At 40.2% G+C, this 17,676-nt stretch overlaps 2 protein-coding genes across 6 annotated transcripts in view; both read right to left on the bottom strand.

Moving 5' to 3' along the window:
- Window positions 1-7,845, bottom strand: part of mdfi (MyoD family inhibitor) — a 36,593-nt gene extending 28,748 nt beyond the window's left edge. Inside the window, exons 1-2 of one of the 3 annotated variants that reach the window (XM_085273655.1) lie at window positions 7,765-7,845; window positions 2,538-2,727 (exon numbers count right to left, since the gene is read on the bottom strand). In XM_085273655.1, the coding sequence (XP_085129781.1) occupies window positions 2,538-2,688 (151 nt within the window). In that variant the 5' untranslated portion in view covers window positions 2,689-2,727; window positions 7,765-7,845. Of the gene's footprint in view, window positions 1-2,537; window positions 2,728-3,162; window positions 3,216-3,860; window positions 4,260-7,764 lie in introns of those variants that run through there. The other 2 variants (XM_085273653.1, XM_085273654.1) reach the window with 2 other exon arrangements.
- A 3,518-nt stretch (window positions 7,846-11,363) lies between these two features.
- Window positions 11,364-17,676, bottom strand: part of foxp4 (forkhead box P4) — a 92,861-nt gene continuing 86,548 nt past the window's right edge. For all 3 annotated transcript variants that reach the window (XM_085273659.1, XM_085273658.1, XM_085273657.1), the window contains exon 18: window positions 11,364-17,136. In XM_085273659.1, the coding sequence (XP_085129785.1) occupies window positions 16,986-17,136 (151 nt within the window). In that variant the 3' untranslated portion in view covers window positions 11,364-16,985. The remainder of the gene's footprint in view (window positions 17,137-17,676) is intronic.

Consider the following 17,676-nt stretch of genomic DNA (forward strand, 5'->3'; position numbering starts at 1 on the left):
GAACTCCTAGTGGTTAGAAAGCCTCAGATGTGGTAGGAAAAGGCTCCTTCATTGCATCTTCATGCCTGAGAGAGAGCCTTACTCACAACAACAAGAAGAACATGTATTTTAACACGCACATAACGCAAGTTTATGGACAAGTGATGACTGAGAGAGCTTCATTCACCTTCAGATAATCAGACTGTTTTAATATTGGAAGACAGGAGTGCTAAATATTGTGGCAAAGCATCAATTGTTCTCAATTTAATTATTGCTTTTTTTTAACTGTGAAGGGTCTTATCTGCATAACTTGGTAAAAGTGTTCAGAAATGAATGCAGCGCAGCACCTTTGAATCAATGCTAATCGGTGCTCAGAAGACAACAATGAGAATGGGGATGCCATCTCTCAAAGCTAGCTTCCTACCTAGCTAAAGCAGCAAAAAACACATCTGATACTGACGCATCTGTGAAAAATATGCAAAGCAGTCAATTCAATACAATTTTTAGGCTAGTAAGGAGCAGGTAAAGAGACAAAGATACCGTTGGGTATCTTTGTTGGCCTTCAGACAACAATTCTGACGCTAAAGAACCAAACGGGACAGGCAAAAAAAAAAGAAAAAAGGCAAAGAGACTAAAACTCACATCATCAGTTATGCTGGTTAAGTACCTCTCACAGGAACAGAGGATGCCATCCTAGAAGCTGTTACCCCCATTCTAATTATGGACCAGTGGTCAAATCTTTCTTTGAAGCCTAAATTAAAAATATACATGGCTGATTTTGCACACGATCTCTGGAAAACTGACTACTCCTGCATGTAACATACAATAGAAGATTGACTGCATGAGACAGTCTTACTTCTGGAAATTCTCTGTTTTGTTTAGTCAAGGGAGCTTTCTTAAAAGAGCATCCAGCGGACAGGTCACAGGACATCTACTCGCTCACTGTAAATTCCCACGGTCTTTGAAATGGAATGCTGGAAGGTTAAAAACGGTTTGATGTCCAATCATCCGCTTCAGACATTTACTTTCTCGCATGCAACTCTGTTGAGTAATGTCTAGAAAGGCTCAAGGATACAGCGCATGTGTGCAACCGCCCCATGTTTCTGTTGTGGTGTTGCAAAGCAGCCCACTCTTGATGCAAAGGGATAGGTAAAGGTCCAACAGAGCTAAAAGGATGACCTTGTTGCTCTCAGCAGTAGCCTGAACCTATATAACTTAAACCTGCTCAAACACACAGACCAGACGGCCAAAAGAAGCTTATCTTTAGCAGAAGAAGGATCATTTACACTTTGTGCTGGCTTCCTGATGAGCAAACAGAGGTAAAGTCAGCACAGCCGGGAGAACATGTTTGGGCACAAACCTTCAATTTAATAACTCTCAAACTCTCCAAGAGTTATCATTAAAAATGATGCTGTACTTATAGTCATGGTTAACCACAATGTAGCATTGAACGGAGATGTGTGTGTTGATGTTAAACACAGTAATGATAAGAGTTGTGTCTGGACTTGAATTTCAAAAAATAGACAGAAAAAATAAAAGGAAATAAAAAATTTTCATCAACTATTAAGCATTTTTGTGGCTGGTTCCCATGGCCACAAGGCACTTAAATCTCTGCACACTACCCTAACTGTTAACCACACCTACCCTAATTACCCCATAGAACCTGCGCTCTGATCTACGTACACTCAGTGCTGTTGTTTTCCCATTGAAGCTTGAGGAGACTGAAGTAATTTTGGCTCATTCTGCATGAGTCATTCACATGAAAACAGCCCGAAGCTGAGTCCACATCTTCCTCTCCCCGCCTCTGTGTCAGTTACCTCTGAGCATGACCGATCTCTCAAAGCCAAAGGGTCACAGGTTCATTCCCAAATTCCCAGGAGCCTAATTGTGCCATTTAAGTGTTCCATAGCGCTGAATCAGTCCTGACCACTCAGATCACCCAAGAGCACGGCCCCTCCTCGGACCAGTCTCAGCAATTACCTGACTACACAACAGTTGTGTCATTAAGAAGGCTTTTGACCTTATAAATCTCAGTAACATCCAGCAAAAACACACAGTGGTTTTCCCAGGATAAAGTGTGAGTTCCTACAGTGTAGCCCCCTCCTGAGTCTACCATTAGAGATTATTAATTACTCAGTCTCAAACTTTTAAACACCACAGTGACTCAAGACTTTTCCACTTTAAAGAACTCACATCAACCTATATTACACTTTCGCTGGGGTGAATAAATCCATTCCAATGTTGTTTTCAGAAAACTGTATTACAATAGTTCTACTGTACAGTCAAACACACTCTGGATGACCTACTAACATAACAAGCTTCACATGCATGAAAGTAAATGGTGAAGCTTCACTCTCAAATAATCGTGCTCCATTGTTTTCATACCAAATGGCTAATCTCTTTAATAACTAACTCACTTTTTCACTACTTTCAAACACCGCCTCCACAAAGATGACAACATTGGTTATTGTAAACACTGGGCCTTCGTGGCACGCATGGAGTATGTTTATGTTTCTTTTTTTCTCTTTTGTTTTTTCCCCCAACAACCTCTTTCTTACCATCACCAGGGCAGGGCTGTGGGCTCGGACAGCTGTTTTCTCTCTCTGCGTTTGAGCTTGTTTGCAAACTTGGTTGTGGAGCTGGCAAACCGGGGTCTCCATCGTTAGGTGGCTCTCGCGAAATGGCAGCGGCACTCCTCTCCTCATCCATGGGCGTAGGCCTGGCTCTATAGGGAGGAGGTGACTGAGCCTGAAGCAGGGAGACGAGATAGCCCAAAAAAGAATTTCATAGAGATGAGTCATGTGGAAGATTTCTCGTTTTCTTTTTGATATGAGCAAGAAGCTAACAGACTACAGGTACTGCTGAACCACCATCAGCGCCTTTTGGCAGGATCCTCACCACAGGAAGCAGTGCGTGTTTACAAAGGAAACGTCTAATAACAGCCTGCTTTAAATAACGTCTTCAAAGTATGCTTTGACAGTAACAAGTATTTATTTATATATAACACTGTAAGCCACTTCAACACTGCAACGTGAGGTAGAGAGACAGGAATAGGTCAAGAACAAAAAAAGTCGTATAAGTCAAATAACTTATTCATGAAAACAGACATAATTTCTATTTTACAAATACAAATTATCATACTACATGTATACAAATCTCGGAAACCAATAACACCGCACTTACTGCTTACACTTGCTCCTTGTTTAAAGTAAAAGACGCGTTTTTGAGAGCCCTCGACCATCGGAGCAAGTTTTGTAAATCATTATCGGGAAGTTCAGCGTATACCTCACGTGCCAGTTTGGGCACGCGCTTTTCCTGCCAAAGTAACTCAGCTGGGCAGCTGTTTGCGCGCTCCCGTAGCTCGCTCGCTCCGCACTCGCTGCCTCCCAAAAAGTTTTGACCACCTTTGCCAAGTTTTAGAGCGAAAAAAAAAGTTCGAAGAAGCAGAGTTTGGTAAGCTTCACCATCAACCACCCACCCCCACGGGTGAGTTTCTCAGTGTTTTAAACGGCATGGCCACAAAGTTTGAAGAAGTTTCGGGAAAAGAGAAAAGTCACTGCAGCGCACGCTCACCAAGAGCTAGCTGAAACATGTATACTTGTAGCGAGCTTTTTATAACAATAATAAAGTGTCATTTTCCATAATAAATTCAGACTGAAATATTGAACATGAACGCAAATATGAGTGATAGCTAATGACGGACGTGCTCTGGTTATCTTCACTGCATATCTGCCCTGCGCTTTCTCGACACGAGTCTCTGCATGCTCAGACCAAGCTCCGCTCCAGCGTGAGGATAATTTCTCTGCCTGAGTTAGTGCGGCTGAAAAATCTAAATGCAACTTACTTTGACAACAATAACACCGCAGGAAAAAACTTCTTACCTTCTTTCTGGCTGGAACTCTTTGCAACTGGGCCTTTGAACTAATTCATTTTCTGGTCGCTCCAGGTGGACTTCAAGCCCTCTTCCAATCCAATCTCCCCCCCAAACTCTTGTCACTTCACACGAACACCAAGTCTGTCTATGGCTCATGCAGGTAAACTAAACTCCAAATTCAGAGCATTTTCGCCAGCGGAGATAATTCTCTCTCCGCCTCTAAACTTTCTCACTCCTGCTCGCCCCGTCCTCCAAACCAGATGTTGGGAGGTTTAACGCTGCAAGGCTGAAATCTCTTTGTCTGCGCTGCAGGTTTCCTCGCTTTCTACTGCGTTTCTGCACCACCTTACCAAACTTATTTACAATCTTAAATTGAGTACCCGCTTCGTGCAACCCGTTTCGCCTCCTGACTCCTTCTATATCCTACTTGACTCAGACTTCTGCTCCTGCTGTTGGACAGGAAACTACAGTGAGCAGTGATTGTGCTTCCTCCAGGCTAGAAAGTAGTTGGGCTGAGCTGTACTGTCATATAATTACCCCCAAAACCCGAACCAGACGCAGGACTAACTAAGGCAAGCTTTCATCAGGAATTATGAGCCCAGAAATATGTTTTGGCACTAATAATAGTCTGTAAAGATAATCGTTTTTGCCAAATTGCAGCAATGCAGTTAACATTTATGCTCAAAAACACTTACACAATACAGTATGTTTACAGTTACTTTATTGTCTCTATAACATTTTAATGTATCAAACATAAAACAGGCCACTGTATGACATTCTCTAGTTTGCTGTGGAGTCTCTGTCGTTTTGTATTCTTAATGAAAGTCAATAAAAGTCCCGTATATGCAGGAAAATATTCATTAGCTGCTGTTTTAAAAACAAAAATATAATTTAGCAGTGATAGTAACTTATTGCGTTTTTTAATTACTAGTGTTTGGTAAGATGCCAAGTCCATGTATAGCGCTTTGACACAATCTGACTAAACCTTTGTTTTTCCTTGCAAGAAACAAACAATTTTTACAGTTTCTAGTTTATGTCCTGCTGCTAGTCACTTTGGGGATTTTCATCATTCATTCCGGCGCTCTCAGAGTCTTTTAAGGCCAAGTTAGACACTCAGTGATTCATGTTCACAGTGTGAAGTGTGGACTAAAGAGTTATAACAAGAGATCTTGCGGTGCACATTCCTGCCTTGTACTTACTGTACATACCACTGACATCAGCCACTTGTTTTTCAAATCTGCTACACTGATAACAAGTGCCATTATTAAAACTGGCTCTAAATACCGGCTCTTTTGAAAGTAGTTTATCATCATTAGTATTAAGTAGAAATAATGAATAAGAGAGACATTTTTTTATGAAACAAATGCATGTCAGCATGAATCAACATATCAAAATGTTACACTTCATAGTCATATAAACACACTCAGATGACTTCAGTGATGGTGATGCTGAAACAGTTTGAGATTAAACCATAAATGTATGATACCTCTGTTATATTTATTGTTTTTAGTGTAAGCGACGCCTAATTTGTAGAGATAATGAAGATTTATAGTGCTAACTAACCAATGTGGTGACTGGGTTTGATAGCTTTTAAAAATCCCATTTTCAGTTTTGAAATGAAGGTTGGTAAACAGTTACTAAGTACGTTTTGGCATCAAAAGAATCGGGGGGAAAAATTACAATACTCTAACAAGAAACGAGTCTTGTTGAATTAACATTAGGATGACCAGATGTCACTCTGTAAGTGGGACTGCACGTGCTTTTTATTCTTAGGTTGATTTTCCTTTATTGTACCTTATGCTACATAAATCCTCCACCCCTGTTGTAATTTAAGTTCAGACCAGCTAATAGTCAAAATACTTTTTACACATAATTGAAAAATAAAATATTAGAGAGGCTGTTCATTTATAAATGTTGCTAATGGATGACTTTTAAAAAAGTACTGATATCAGCATTTCAAAGTCTCTGTGAGATAATTCCTACCAACACATTTTGAGTGGTTGCCCTCCCTGTAGCTTTACATGCATAACTTCGTCATCTACTGCAGGCCAGTTTTTAACAGAGTCGGATAAGTGCTCTCCCAAATTTTATCATATTAAAATTCAGAGTTCATCTTAGGTAATTTGCAGCATCACAATGTGCTAATGAGGAGATTCTTGTGTTTTTATGTGATATCAAACTTTCAGCTAAAAATCATACAGTACAATTAGAGTTAGGTTAACACACACACACACACACACACACACACACACACACACACACACACACACACACACACACACGTGCCAGATAAATTAACCACATACAAAAAAAACCCTGGAAAGTGGTTGACACCTGGGTTAGGCTCCCGCCCACCCTGTGACCCTGAAGTGGATAAGCAGTTAAGAAATGGATGCGTGGATGAATGGTGGCCATTAGCCCACGGATCCATTAATGTCTTGTGTGTTTTTAAAAGATCCAGTTTCCCCTTCTGCTCTAATTCCTGCACTGAACAATGGCACCGGGGACATTTTTGTCATCAGCCACAGAAGTTATTCTCTCAATCATCTTGCTTCTGTTTTTATTCACAGTACAGCCTAACTGCTTTAATATCCGTTGCTTCCTTTTTTATTTAGACAATTATTTATATGCTGCTTCACAGGTGTTGAGTGTTAATTTAATTAGCCTTATTTAACAGGTTTTTCTTCATTATTTAAACATATTTGTCACAGAGTGTGTGGTAGGCGCCGCACACCTTGTCAGTCTTCTGATTGCTTTTGTTCTGGTTCTAATGACAGCATTGTGTAGAGGTGAACAGGTACACTGGATTGTTCAGGCTCTAATGGACCAGCCAAATGAATTTCCCACTGCCCTTCCATATTCCACACCTCCAGCAGTGCCATCAAGTCAGCATACAATAATGGGAGAGAGGTTTTTTTTGTTGATGCACATGCAGACACTTTCTCCTAAACCATTTATTCTGTGCAGAGGAATAGCAAAAGGGTAACAGCTTTATAATTTATGTCAAATGAATAGTTTGACATTCTGGGAAATACAGAAAATCAAGCCAATTCAATGGACAAGGCACTCAAAGCATTAAGTAGAAATTTAAATGTGTGAGAATTTTGCAATAGCATATATGCTGGTAGGAGTATTTTGGGGCAAAGTCATTAAACTTTTAGGCAGTTTTGAAAAAAATCTGATTAACCAGTTCATGTGGTAGATGCACTGTTTATATCTCTGTGACCACTTCAAGTTAATTTAGTGTCTTTTGTCCCGCCAGGACTTAAATCACACACTTGATACATAGACCAGAAATAAGGGGAACAACTAGTCTGTATTTGTAACAACTTTTAAAGCATAATTATTAACACATTTTTGTTCATTTGTTTAATCGGGTCAAAAACTGAATTGTAAAAAGAAATATAAAGAAATATTTATTGGTTTAAAGATGGTCTTGTTGGACTATTTTTCAGTTACCAAGCAACAAGCAGAATCTCAGTAATTCACAGAGATGAGAGTGAGACACTCGCATGTAACTGTTTCTTGTAATGACAGTCTAAAAGTATGGAATAATTTGTCCATTACCGTTCACTGTAAGCATATGCAACAGTACAGTATATGATCTGCACTGTAGCCAACAAGTCAACAATATCACCATTTTCACTGATCCCAAAAAGCTGAATCTGTTGGATGTAGCGTTTTCAGCAGGAGAAATGTTTCTTCAGTTTCTTCTCCTGCTGAAAAAGTCTGCTTACAGTACTCATTTTCTTAAATCAGCTGAGTCACAACTATACGTTAAAAGCTGGTATTAAATATGCAGTGCATACAGGGAGGCTATAAATTCTAATTCAGACTCAACCACGGGCAAATGGTCCAAAGGCAATCAAATCATTCTTAACTATTCTGAATGGATTTCATAGTACACTGACCTGAACTTCATTTGGGTTAGGTATCTGATGCTTTAGAGCAGGGGTGGGGAACACAAGGGCCGGTGTCCTGCAGGTTTTAGATTTCACCCTGGGCCAACACACCTGAATCAAATGATTAGTTCATTGGAGAACCTCAAGACACGTTGAGGAGGTAATTTAGCCATTTAAATCAGCTGCGTTGGATCAAGGACACATCTAAAACCTGCAGGACACTGGCCCTTGAGGCCTGGAGTTCCCCACGCCTGTTTTAGAGGCTTTACAGTCCTCTGATAACCAGCAGGGAAAGAACAGGTTGCTGTGTTTAGCTAACTAGTGCCTAGGGTGGGGGACAAAGGTGAGAGAGCTGCTCCACTTCTCAAAGGGATTCTGAGCGTACTAGATGATCTCATGTGGTGGGAGGACACATGGAGGAAATGTCGAGATTGAGAGAGGAAGTTAGCCCAGACGGAGACATAGAAAGTGAGGTGTGTGTGTGTGTGTGTGTACACGGAGGGGGTGCTCAAAGAGAAGCGAAACTGGAACTGGGCACACTCGGAGTATGAGTGTCCATATCTGAGTATTTTTCTTAACAGTTTCAGTGTCTCTGAATGATATGGTGACTGGAAGAGAGAGTGAATATGAGAGAGAGAGAGAGAGAGACGGGAGGGTGAAAAATGTGGTTCCAATCACTCACAAAGATGCTTTTGTTCTGTGGCCGGAGCCCTCTCTCTCTCTCACACACACACTGCCACACATGGAGTCATGGAGCTTCATCCATTTTCTCATCTGACTTATGGGTTCTCAGGGGAGGGTTCCTGTGGTGATTTAAAGAAAAAACAACTTGCGAGACACTAACAACTCAAGGATAGTTATTTAAAAAGCAGGATAACACTCCAGCGTGTCCTAGGAGTGCAATTTTGAGCTGCTTGCATACTAAATTTATATGCTATGCACCATTTACTTAATGATTCATTATATACCAAAGTCTTCTTGCTCTCTTATCCTGTATTGCTTGTTTTGTAAAATACATCTGTCGTTATGTCCTCATCTTGTTTGCATTTTTCCGGCGCCCATCATTTCCTGCCATGTAACATGCCATTTGGATCAGTGAGAGCCTGAAGAGGTGCCTAACTGACCCATAACATTTCTGATCCCACCTATCCCTGCTGACATCATGCAGATTGCCTGTCATACACAAGGAAAACACAGCAAGACAGACTACCATTCACTCCAACATCCACACCTACAACCAATTTAGAATAGCTTATTAACCTAACATCTATTTGCCTGGACCATGGGAGCAAACAGCAACAGCTCAGGCATATGGAGAACTTGCACAATCCACACGTAAACCAGAGCTCATGCCTCTGGGTCAACAGGCTTTCACAAAGAGAAGCAACGCTATTTCAGTGTATTTCCACATGTTTATTATTAACAGGATCATACAAAAAGCCAAACCAGTTTTTAAAAATGTCATATTCACTTAAACGTGCTGCTGCAGGGTCGGCTGAAGTGGAATTACAAGCAAAATCCGACAAAACAAATTTTGATTAATTAACTGAGTCACACTGCATGCAATAATAGGTGCTAATTCTATGCTTTTCTTTGTTACATTGTTTTAAATATAATAGGGGCAAATGCACAGTGGCCCACCAGTAAGGAAAAGTATATTACAGTGCTTTTTTCTTTTGGCTTTAGCGAAGAAAAAAACCTCTTGGGTTGTCTTTTATGGTAGACACAGAGAGGAGAAAGAGTCTAAGCTCATTAGCCTTGAATAAACAGATCCATGTGGATGCATGCAGCAGCAGATATACACTGATGTGTTGTTTGCAGTGAGTCAGTGCACTGTTTGGAGCCTAGCCCACAGCTTCAGCCACAGACATTGAGGGGAAGAAGGGAGAGGGACAGACAGAGTGAGTGAACAGGGGAGAGACAGAGATGTCAGCATTGCTCTGGATAAATGTATTTTGTTACTCACAGGGTCTGCCTGGACCTCAGTGCTCTCCATGCTGTTGGGACTAATGTCCTTTCACACCCACCCGTGCACCCAGTCACACAAACATGCATATTGATTTAGCATCGCAAGCTCATGCACATGGGCAGATAGGCAGATGCATGAGAGTACAATCCACCTCCGGACTGTCGAACAAATGTATGAAGCACGCTCACATTCAGGCCTCCTAATGCTTACTCTGTCCAGATGAGCAATAAGAAACATGTGCCAAGGTTCAGATTCAGGTGTGTGCCAAATACTACCATCCCACGCCAAGAATAACCCCTTTGTGTTGCTCTGCACCCTGGCTCACCTTGTACAAGTATATGGTACTAAGTTTCTGTTTAGTATTCATAATGTGTGCATGCCAGTGAGTGTGTTTTTATGCCTGTGCATGTGTGCCTTCAGCCTATAATAGGCTTAGAATAGGGTCTCTACCAAAACCAAATGTCACAGGGATTTAAGCGTCAAGAGTGAGTTTTCTCCCAGCTGACTAACACAGAAGTTCAATAAAAGCACAAGATTAAACAAAGTTTCAACTTTCCAAAAAAACATCCATCCAGTTTCCATTTTTTCTCCCTGTGGCAACATATCCATGATGCAGAGCTGAGGTTTAAAGAGAAGCTGTAGGGCATGCTGCAAACCTGTGAGGGAGACAGACACGGGTAAAGAGCGGGAAGTAAAAACTGAGAAGGTGGGCAAGCTAAAAGTACAGAAAGGTTAAAAAAAGAAGAAGCATTTTTTATACATCATCAATGCTATAAACCCTAATGAGACTTCAGTCACCTGTATTCATGACGTTCCCACTGCCACACACAGTGCAGATCGTTTACTCAGTGTTTGTTCCACACTCTCTGGCCCACTCTGTTGGTCAGAACGTGTTAATGGACCCCAGTAATGTTTGTTGCTGGGTTTGTGTTTATGAGTTGCAGCTTGTGTTGTCTGGTTTGTTTACTCCTCCTGGTGGCCACTCTCTGTATCACATTTTGAACTGTCTAAAGGCCTTCCATATGGTTCAGCTTCCAACTCGGGACAGGATTAAGATTGTTTAACGATTATGTGACATTAGTCTAGGGTTGCATTTTTGCTACACAAAGACATTAATTTTCTTCATAAAGACACTAAAATAAAACCTGCCAATCGCAAAGGATTAATATGGAAGTGGCAACACGGCGCTCATTTCAATTGAGAGGATCTTGATTGTATTTCAGACGGATAAGATCAGTTTTGAAAAAATGTTTTCATGCAAATATACAGTATAAGAGCTTTCATGTGTGTGTTTGCGTGTGCAGGGTAAACAGTAGAAGAAACTCCATTACATAGTTCAATATTAGTAAAAAAGTTTGGCCAGTTTCTGATCAAATCTGTAGACTTATCTTTTTATGTATAAATCTATCAGTTAGATTTAGCTTGTTTAAATAGTTGGATGTTTTTTTTTAATAAAACATCTGTTATCAGCCTTTCAGCAGTGATGATTTGGTTCAGTTAAACCCTGAGAGACCGAAGAGGTGCCCAACTAACCCATAACATTTCCGATCTAACTCTTATGCATCATCCATACTGTCCAGCCCATCGATATTTTAAGATAACTCAACAGCACTAGAGAAGAAACAAGGATGCAGAATAGGACATTGTAATAAGTATTTTATTGCATTTTATAATGCCATTGTCAATAATTAGTACAGATTACATGCAACTAGACCTACTGTACAGTTTTTTATTGTCTGCATGGACAGACACAAGAAGATTCAGGTTACAAATACACAGATATATGTGTGTGTTTTATACAGCATGAAGGAAAGGGCAGTGACTGGCATTACATGGCTACCCGGGGTGGAGGGTCAGAGGTCTGGGCTCCACTGTCTGTCTAAAGCCACCATCCAGTCCCTGTTCCCACCTCTTCCTCGGGTCACACTTTCAAATAACAAGAAACATTAAAACAAATAAAACAAATAAAACAAAAACAAAGGATAAAGAGAGGTAAACAGGTAAACTGAACTAAGAAACAATACAAAGAGTCACTGCTGAAAATGTACACACATTCCTAAGGTTTAACCAGAGGAGAGCTGAAGTGGTAGTTCCATCAGATTCTGGCTGTCTACTTGATAATACCGTCAGGCAAATGCTCCACTTTGAAAGTCCCTTCCCCTTCGTATGACACCTCAGAACTGTCCAATCACACATTACGATTTGATCTCCCCATGTCCTTTGAGCTAGTCACCAGTCAACCGGATGTGGGCTGCTCCTACAACACCATTACGTGGATGTATGCGAGATAACAGCTATCAGTAAAGGTGATCAGTGAAGTCGATGGAGAGTTTTGGAAGTAGCTTGGTCTTTGTTTGGTTAAAGTTGTGGCATTGGTTTGGTTACAGTTTGGTTAGAGTTCAAGAGTTTGGACTAAGCAATGTTTTGCTTGCAATGCCTTTGGTAGTCAGAGGATGAGCTGCATCTCTGAGAGTCATTCCACATTTTGGTATTGAGACTGCGCAAGAGGACGAGTATCAAAAATGCAACAGTGTCAGTCTTTGATCTGCCTTTGTGGGACTGGGAGATGAGGTTTCTGGCTGGTCACCACCTGCCAGGTGTTTGACTCAGTGACACCCCCACGGCACCTGCAGATGATTGACAGCTCTGCGGGTCGGAGTTCAACACAGGAATGACAGGGGTCAGGGGTCAGAGGGAGGGGGTCAAGGGGAGTAGGGACACATATTGGCACCTGAAAGGACCAACAGCAATACCTTTCTAGAGCTCCGCAGTTTTTAAAGCAAGAGAGGGGCTACATATTCGTAAATTTTTTTTCCTCTTTCTCTTTTTCTTTTCAGAGGTTTTGGTCCTGTCTTTGCGGAAAAAAAGTCCTTCTGAGGTATCAATACATAATGAAGAAACTTTTTAGTTTGTTTTCCATATGTTGTTTTTTTTTTCTTTCCTTAAAAATGCATAAATGCAGTACAGAGACAAAAAAGTATCAAAATAGACCTAGCTAAGATAAATATACAAACAGGTGTTACCTAAACCACTGATCTAACTTTAGTTCTTTTCATTTTTTTCTTTTTTTTAAAGAGATAATACATTTTTAAAAAAAAATCAGCGTCCCAGACGTTTTATGAAGAACCGAAAACAAACAAACCTAAAAAACATTGGAAAAAACCCCAAACTATTAAACCAAGATACCTGCAGCACTTAATATGATAAATACATATACTTCTGCATTAGCAGTACAGTATAGGAATCAGAGCTGAAAGCTTTACAATAGCTAAACAGGTTCAGGAAAAGAAAAAGAAAAGAGAAAGAAATCCCAACAGAGAAAAATCAAAGGACAAAATGGGAAAGAATGCCCTGGAGAGATAAGCCAAGCATCAATATACAAGAATACATCATGTTATGCCAAGGTGGAGAAAGAACAGAAGTGTTACATGGTGACCTGTGAACAATCTACATCTTTATAAAACAGCTTTGTTTACAGGTGTACCTTAAAGCACAAGTCAGAGATCATCTATGTACTGTATGCAGCAGTTCCTCTTAGTTTGGATATTACTAGTAGTGATGTGTTAGTCCTCTCAGTGTCTCTGTGAGTGTTTTGGTGAAAGGGGGTGCTGCAGTGTTGTGGGTCTTTGGATATCTGGATGGTCAGAGCCTCCGTTTGCACTAACCCCTAGCCCTGTTTCTACACTTCTATTATACCCCTCTGTGTGTGCATGTGTGTGTCTATTTGTGTGTGTGGCACTAATATATTCAGCCCATCACTACATCTGACAGCCAGCTCCCTGCAACAACACGCAGCCATTAATGACCAGCTTCTCATTGGCCGAGAGCTGCGCCTGATGATGAATATGCACACGTACAGTCAAAGCACACAGTTGAGAGGCTGTTCACATAGCTCGATGCTAATCGGGTACAGGAGTATGGTCAGTTTGAAGCAGCTGATAGAAAACTGTTCATAGATAATGAGCACTTTACAGCACATTTGGAGACGTAGAGAGTGCTTCAGATGTGGTTTAAGGAGAGGTAGTCATTTTTAAATCTATGGAAAGTGAAACGCCTCTATGTTTTATTTTGTTTTTTTGGGCTCAAGCAGATGTATTAGGGAGTCCAGATCACCAAATACTTTTTTTGTTGCCACTTTTAAAGTAAGCGTTAAAACAATTTTGGCTTTTTTTTTTAAATCATCATTGAGGATGAATGGAGAAAACAATGTTTAAGAGATTTCAGTCTCCCGTTGGCTATGTGTTGAACTGTTTTGAAAAGGAGGTAGTGTTATTTTTGGTTTTTAATCTCACTTCAAGATTTCTGTCTGCCACTTTGTACTTTGTAATAAATCAGTCTCTAATGTGACAGGAAACAGTCCTGTGTGAACGCAAACTCATCGGAAATGTGATTTTTTTTTTCGTTAAATAACAAAACCCATCTGAAGTGCAAGAGATAGTTTGACATAATAATAATAATAATAAAAACAAAACATTAAAATAGGAACCAATCTTTAAAATTACTTAACGTCCCTTGGTTGTTTTCCTCTTACATTGGTATATTTTTGCTGTTTTCCATTGTTCCCTCTTTATTGTATAATCAATAGATATTTGGAATAACTCCTCCCTGCCCAAAGATATCACTTTTTTTTAAAGCAGATTACAGTACACAACTTCTTCCTGTGAATGCTGAACATTTATGTGTAAAGAGCTTTCTCTTATGGATTTAAAACTTCAACAGTATCAATATAAAGTACCTATATAACAGCAGCTGTTTCAAAGATTTTTTTTCCATTTCACCTTTTGTTTTAAATCTCAGACAGAAAGGTAATTGTTGTGTTCAAATGCCTTGTGAGTGTTTATATTATTTTTTATTTTTAGGCCTGCTCACACTGTAGTCGGGCCACTCCCAGGATTGTGTTTGGAACACAGCTGAGCCTGAGTATGAGAGAGAGAGAGAGAGAGACGGGGCTTCATCTCTAAGTGCTTTTCTCTTTCTTCTGTGTTTCTGAGGAACTGTGCGAGGTTTGTTAATACTAGTTTTTGGCCTCATAAGTAATGTGGGTCATTCCTAACTGTCTCCAAATTGTAGTTTGCTTTACACACTTTGGTTTTTGGAATGGTCAGCACTGTAAGTCAGGTATAATTTTTCAACACAATAGTTATATGAATACAACAATAAGAATTCAAACTCCTGGTTTGTTGACTTTTGGACAGTTCTTAAAAAAATTAAATAAAAGAATTAAAAAAAAAAAACAAAGGGAAAAATGAACTACAGGGTTTTTGGTTTTCTACATATTTCTTTGGTTACCTGTAACAAAAATAAAAACGGGAATAGGCAGATAATAGATTCAAAATAAATGTTAAATTTGGTATGGCACTGTAGAGAACAGTAATGCTTTTCTGCTAATGGAAACAAAGAAATCTCACGTGCTATTCCTTTAACATGAACTCACACAGTGAATTGCAGCTAGCTTCTACACAGTAACTATTACAACCACAGAGCTTTGAATCGAAGCTGAGCAGAGTTGCCACATTTGGTGTCCCCCAGAAAGAATCCCCCCTTATTTCTTTAACGATTTGGACACAGTTCCAGGCAGAACCTCTGTGGGATGAGGTATTCTCTGACTGCAATAATAATATATCTATATATAGTTTTAAAGCATCATGGATATTTCCCAACTAAATACACAACCAAAAACAAGTGAGTGAGAGATAATTAGAAGAAGAAAAAAAAAGATTCAGCTGTTAAATAATCTGTCTGGACAACGGCAACTTTAAGTGCTATCTCCCAATTTCTTGCCTGCTACGCTGGGGACAGAAAGGGAAAGGGGCGGGATTAAAGGATCAGGTAAATTGGGACAATACTGAGCTTTTTTTTGTGTTTTTTGTTTTTTGCCAATACTCATTTGGAATGGTGTGAACAACCAGAGTAAACTAAACAACTTACAATACAAAAAACATAAACAGCATCCATAGAAAAGGTACGTCAAAACGCCACCTTGGAAATATTGATCCTCAAAAATAAACAATGATAACAACAACAAATTTAAAAAAAAAAAGGAAATGACAAAAAGCTACCACACATTTTTTTTTCTTGTTATATTCCATAATCATGAACAGTTTCATTTTTTTTTTAGTCACAATATTCTGGTAGACACTTTCTCCATCGTTTCTTACAGATTCCCCTCTTTTTTCTTCTCTTTCTCAAACGTGTTCCGTGCTCATCACTCCATCTGCAGATGGACGAGAGAAGAAGAACAGCACCAAACGGTCCTATTCCTGCAGTCTTCTGGGGGTGGGGATGTGGAATGGGAGAGGATGCAGGAGGGGCAGGGATGTGTGTTCTTTTTTCCCCCACATAGAATCAAAGAGTTTTAAAGAAGTCCCTCACTAAGTGTCTTGCTGCTGGCAGAAGTTTGGGCAGGGACCAGGGCCGGTCACACGCAGATGTGGATGCGGGTGCCTGCTCTGCAGAAGTGTTAAAGTACTGTTGGAGGTAATCTTTGTAAGTATTCTTCCTTCCTCCTCATCGAGAAGCCCAACAGTTTTAGTCTAATCGGATCAAAGGAAATGGAAAAAGCAAGTGACTGGACTAGGGCGAAGAAGGAGAGGTATACTGCACAGCCCCTGATGACCGCTCCCATCTATATACACATGATCCTCTGCGTGTGTGTGTGTGTGTACGTGTGTGTTCTTTCTAACACACACATCTAGGTGTCCTCTCAACTGACGTAGAGATAAAATGGCTAGCCAGGCAGCCCGAGACAACAGAGAGGAGTGTGTATGCAGGGTGGTAGGCCGAGGAGGAGAGAGTGTGTGTGCGCGCGCGTGTTTGTGTCTATGTCCACTCCTCTAGAGGTTCTCTACATAGAGGGCAATTTTTCCAGGGAGAATGACAAGACATGGTGTGACAAGTGAATGAGTGTGTGTGCGTGTTTGCGTGAGTGTGTATGCATTAAGTGGTGTCATACCTTTGAGCCAAGTGTTGAGAAAGCAACACATGGAGGTAAAGCAGTGCTCCACAGTCTTATTTTTGTGTCTGAAAGTAACGAAGGTCATCTAAGCCTGTTGTTTTTTTTTGTTGTTTTTTTGAAGTTACTCAATGTCATCCTTAGTTGCTTGAATTTTCTTAAAAACAAAAGAACATTCTCTTATTTTTCTCTCTTATCTGTTTTCTCATAAGTGTACTGTTGGTAATTTTTTTCCTCTTCACACGGGCGAGAAGGGCTCGGGGATTGGTCTCAAAAAGTCCCGTCCCTCCGGCTTGTCTGAGATCTGTCCTACTCCAGCTCCTCTGTGGGAAGATCCTCCTCCAGGTCACGCTCATCGCTTGGCAATGGCAGGCTGTGTGTGACACCAGCCAGGAGCGATACTGACCGGCTGTCCTCCTCCACCACTTCAGTGGGCTCTTCCTTCACATGCACTGGGTGGCTGGAAGAGAGAGCGGAAGAACAAATCATCAGATGCTGTCTTTCAGACTTTTTAAGTTTTTGAAATGCTGAAAAGAAGAAAAAATAATCTTTAAATATGCCACAAGGATTTCCTGTTTCCAGAAGTCTTGCCATGGTTTACGATAGCTTCTGGTTGCATTTATACAATTTTATTTAATGAGCTGCAATATTCCTGATACAACAACTTGCACACATTAGCACTGGGAAATGGGATATTTTGTTGCTGCTGGCTGATGTATCCTGTAAAATGTAACCAGTAGATTAGTTACTTCTGTGATTGAGGTCTCGGGAAATTTGCTTAGGTTATAATAGAACTTAAACTCTTCAGTGACACCTGTTCATTTACTTAAAGTCTACTTTTTACTTAAACCCAGGGGACAAGGTTCTCTTTAATATTGCCACTTTAAAAAAATTTTTTTTTATAATTTTAAAATTTAGGCATCTACATAAAGCTCTCCCACACTAAACCAAAAATATATCTGTGTCGATACGCTTAGCATATGGACATAATATTATGGGC

Source organism: Mchenga conophoros, linkage group LG5 (assembly GCF_057382185.1).
Source record: "Mchenga conophoros isolate Kocher_MC1m ecotype Shallow Benthic linkage group LG5, M_conophoros_male_GT1.1, whole genome shotgun sequence".
Classification (NCBI taxonomy): Eukaryota; Metazoa; Chordata; class Actinopteri; order Cichliformes; family Cichlidae; genus Mchenga; species Mchenga conophoros.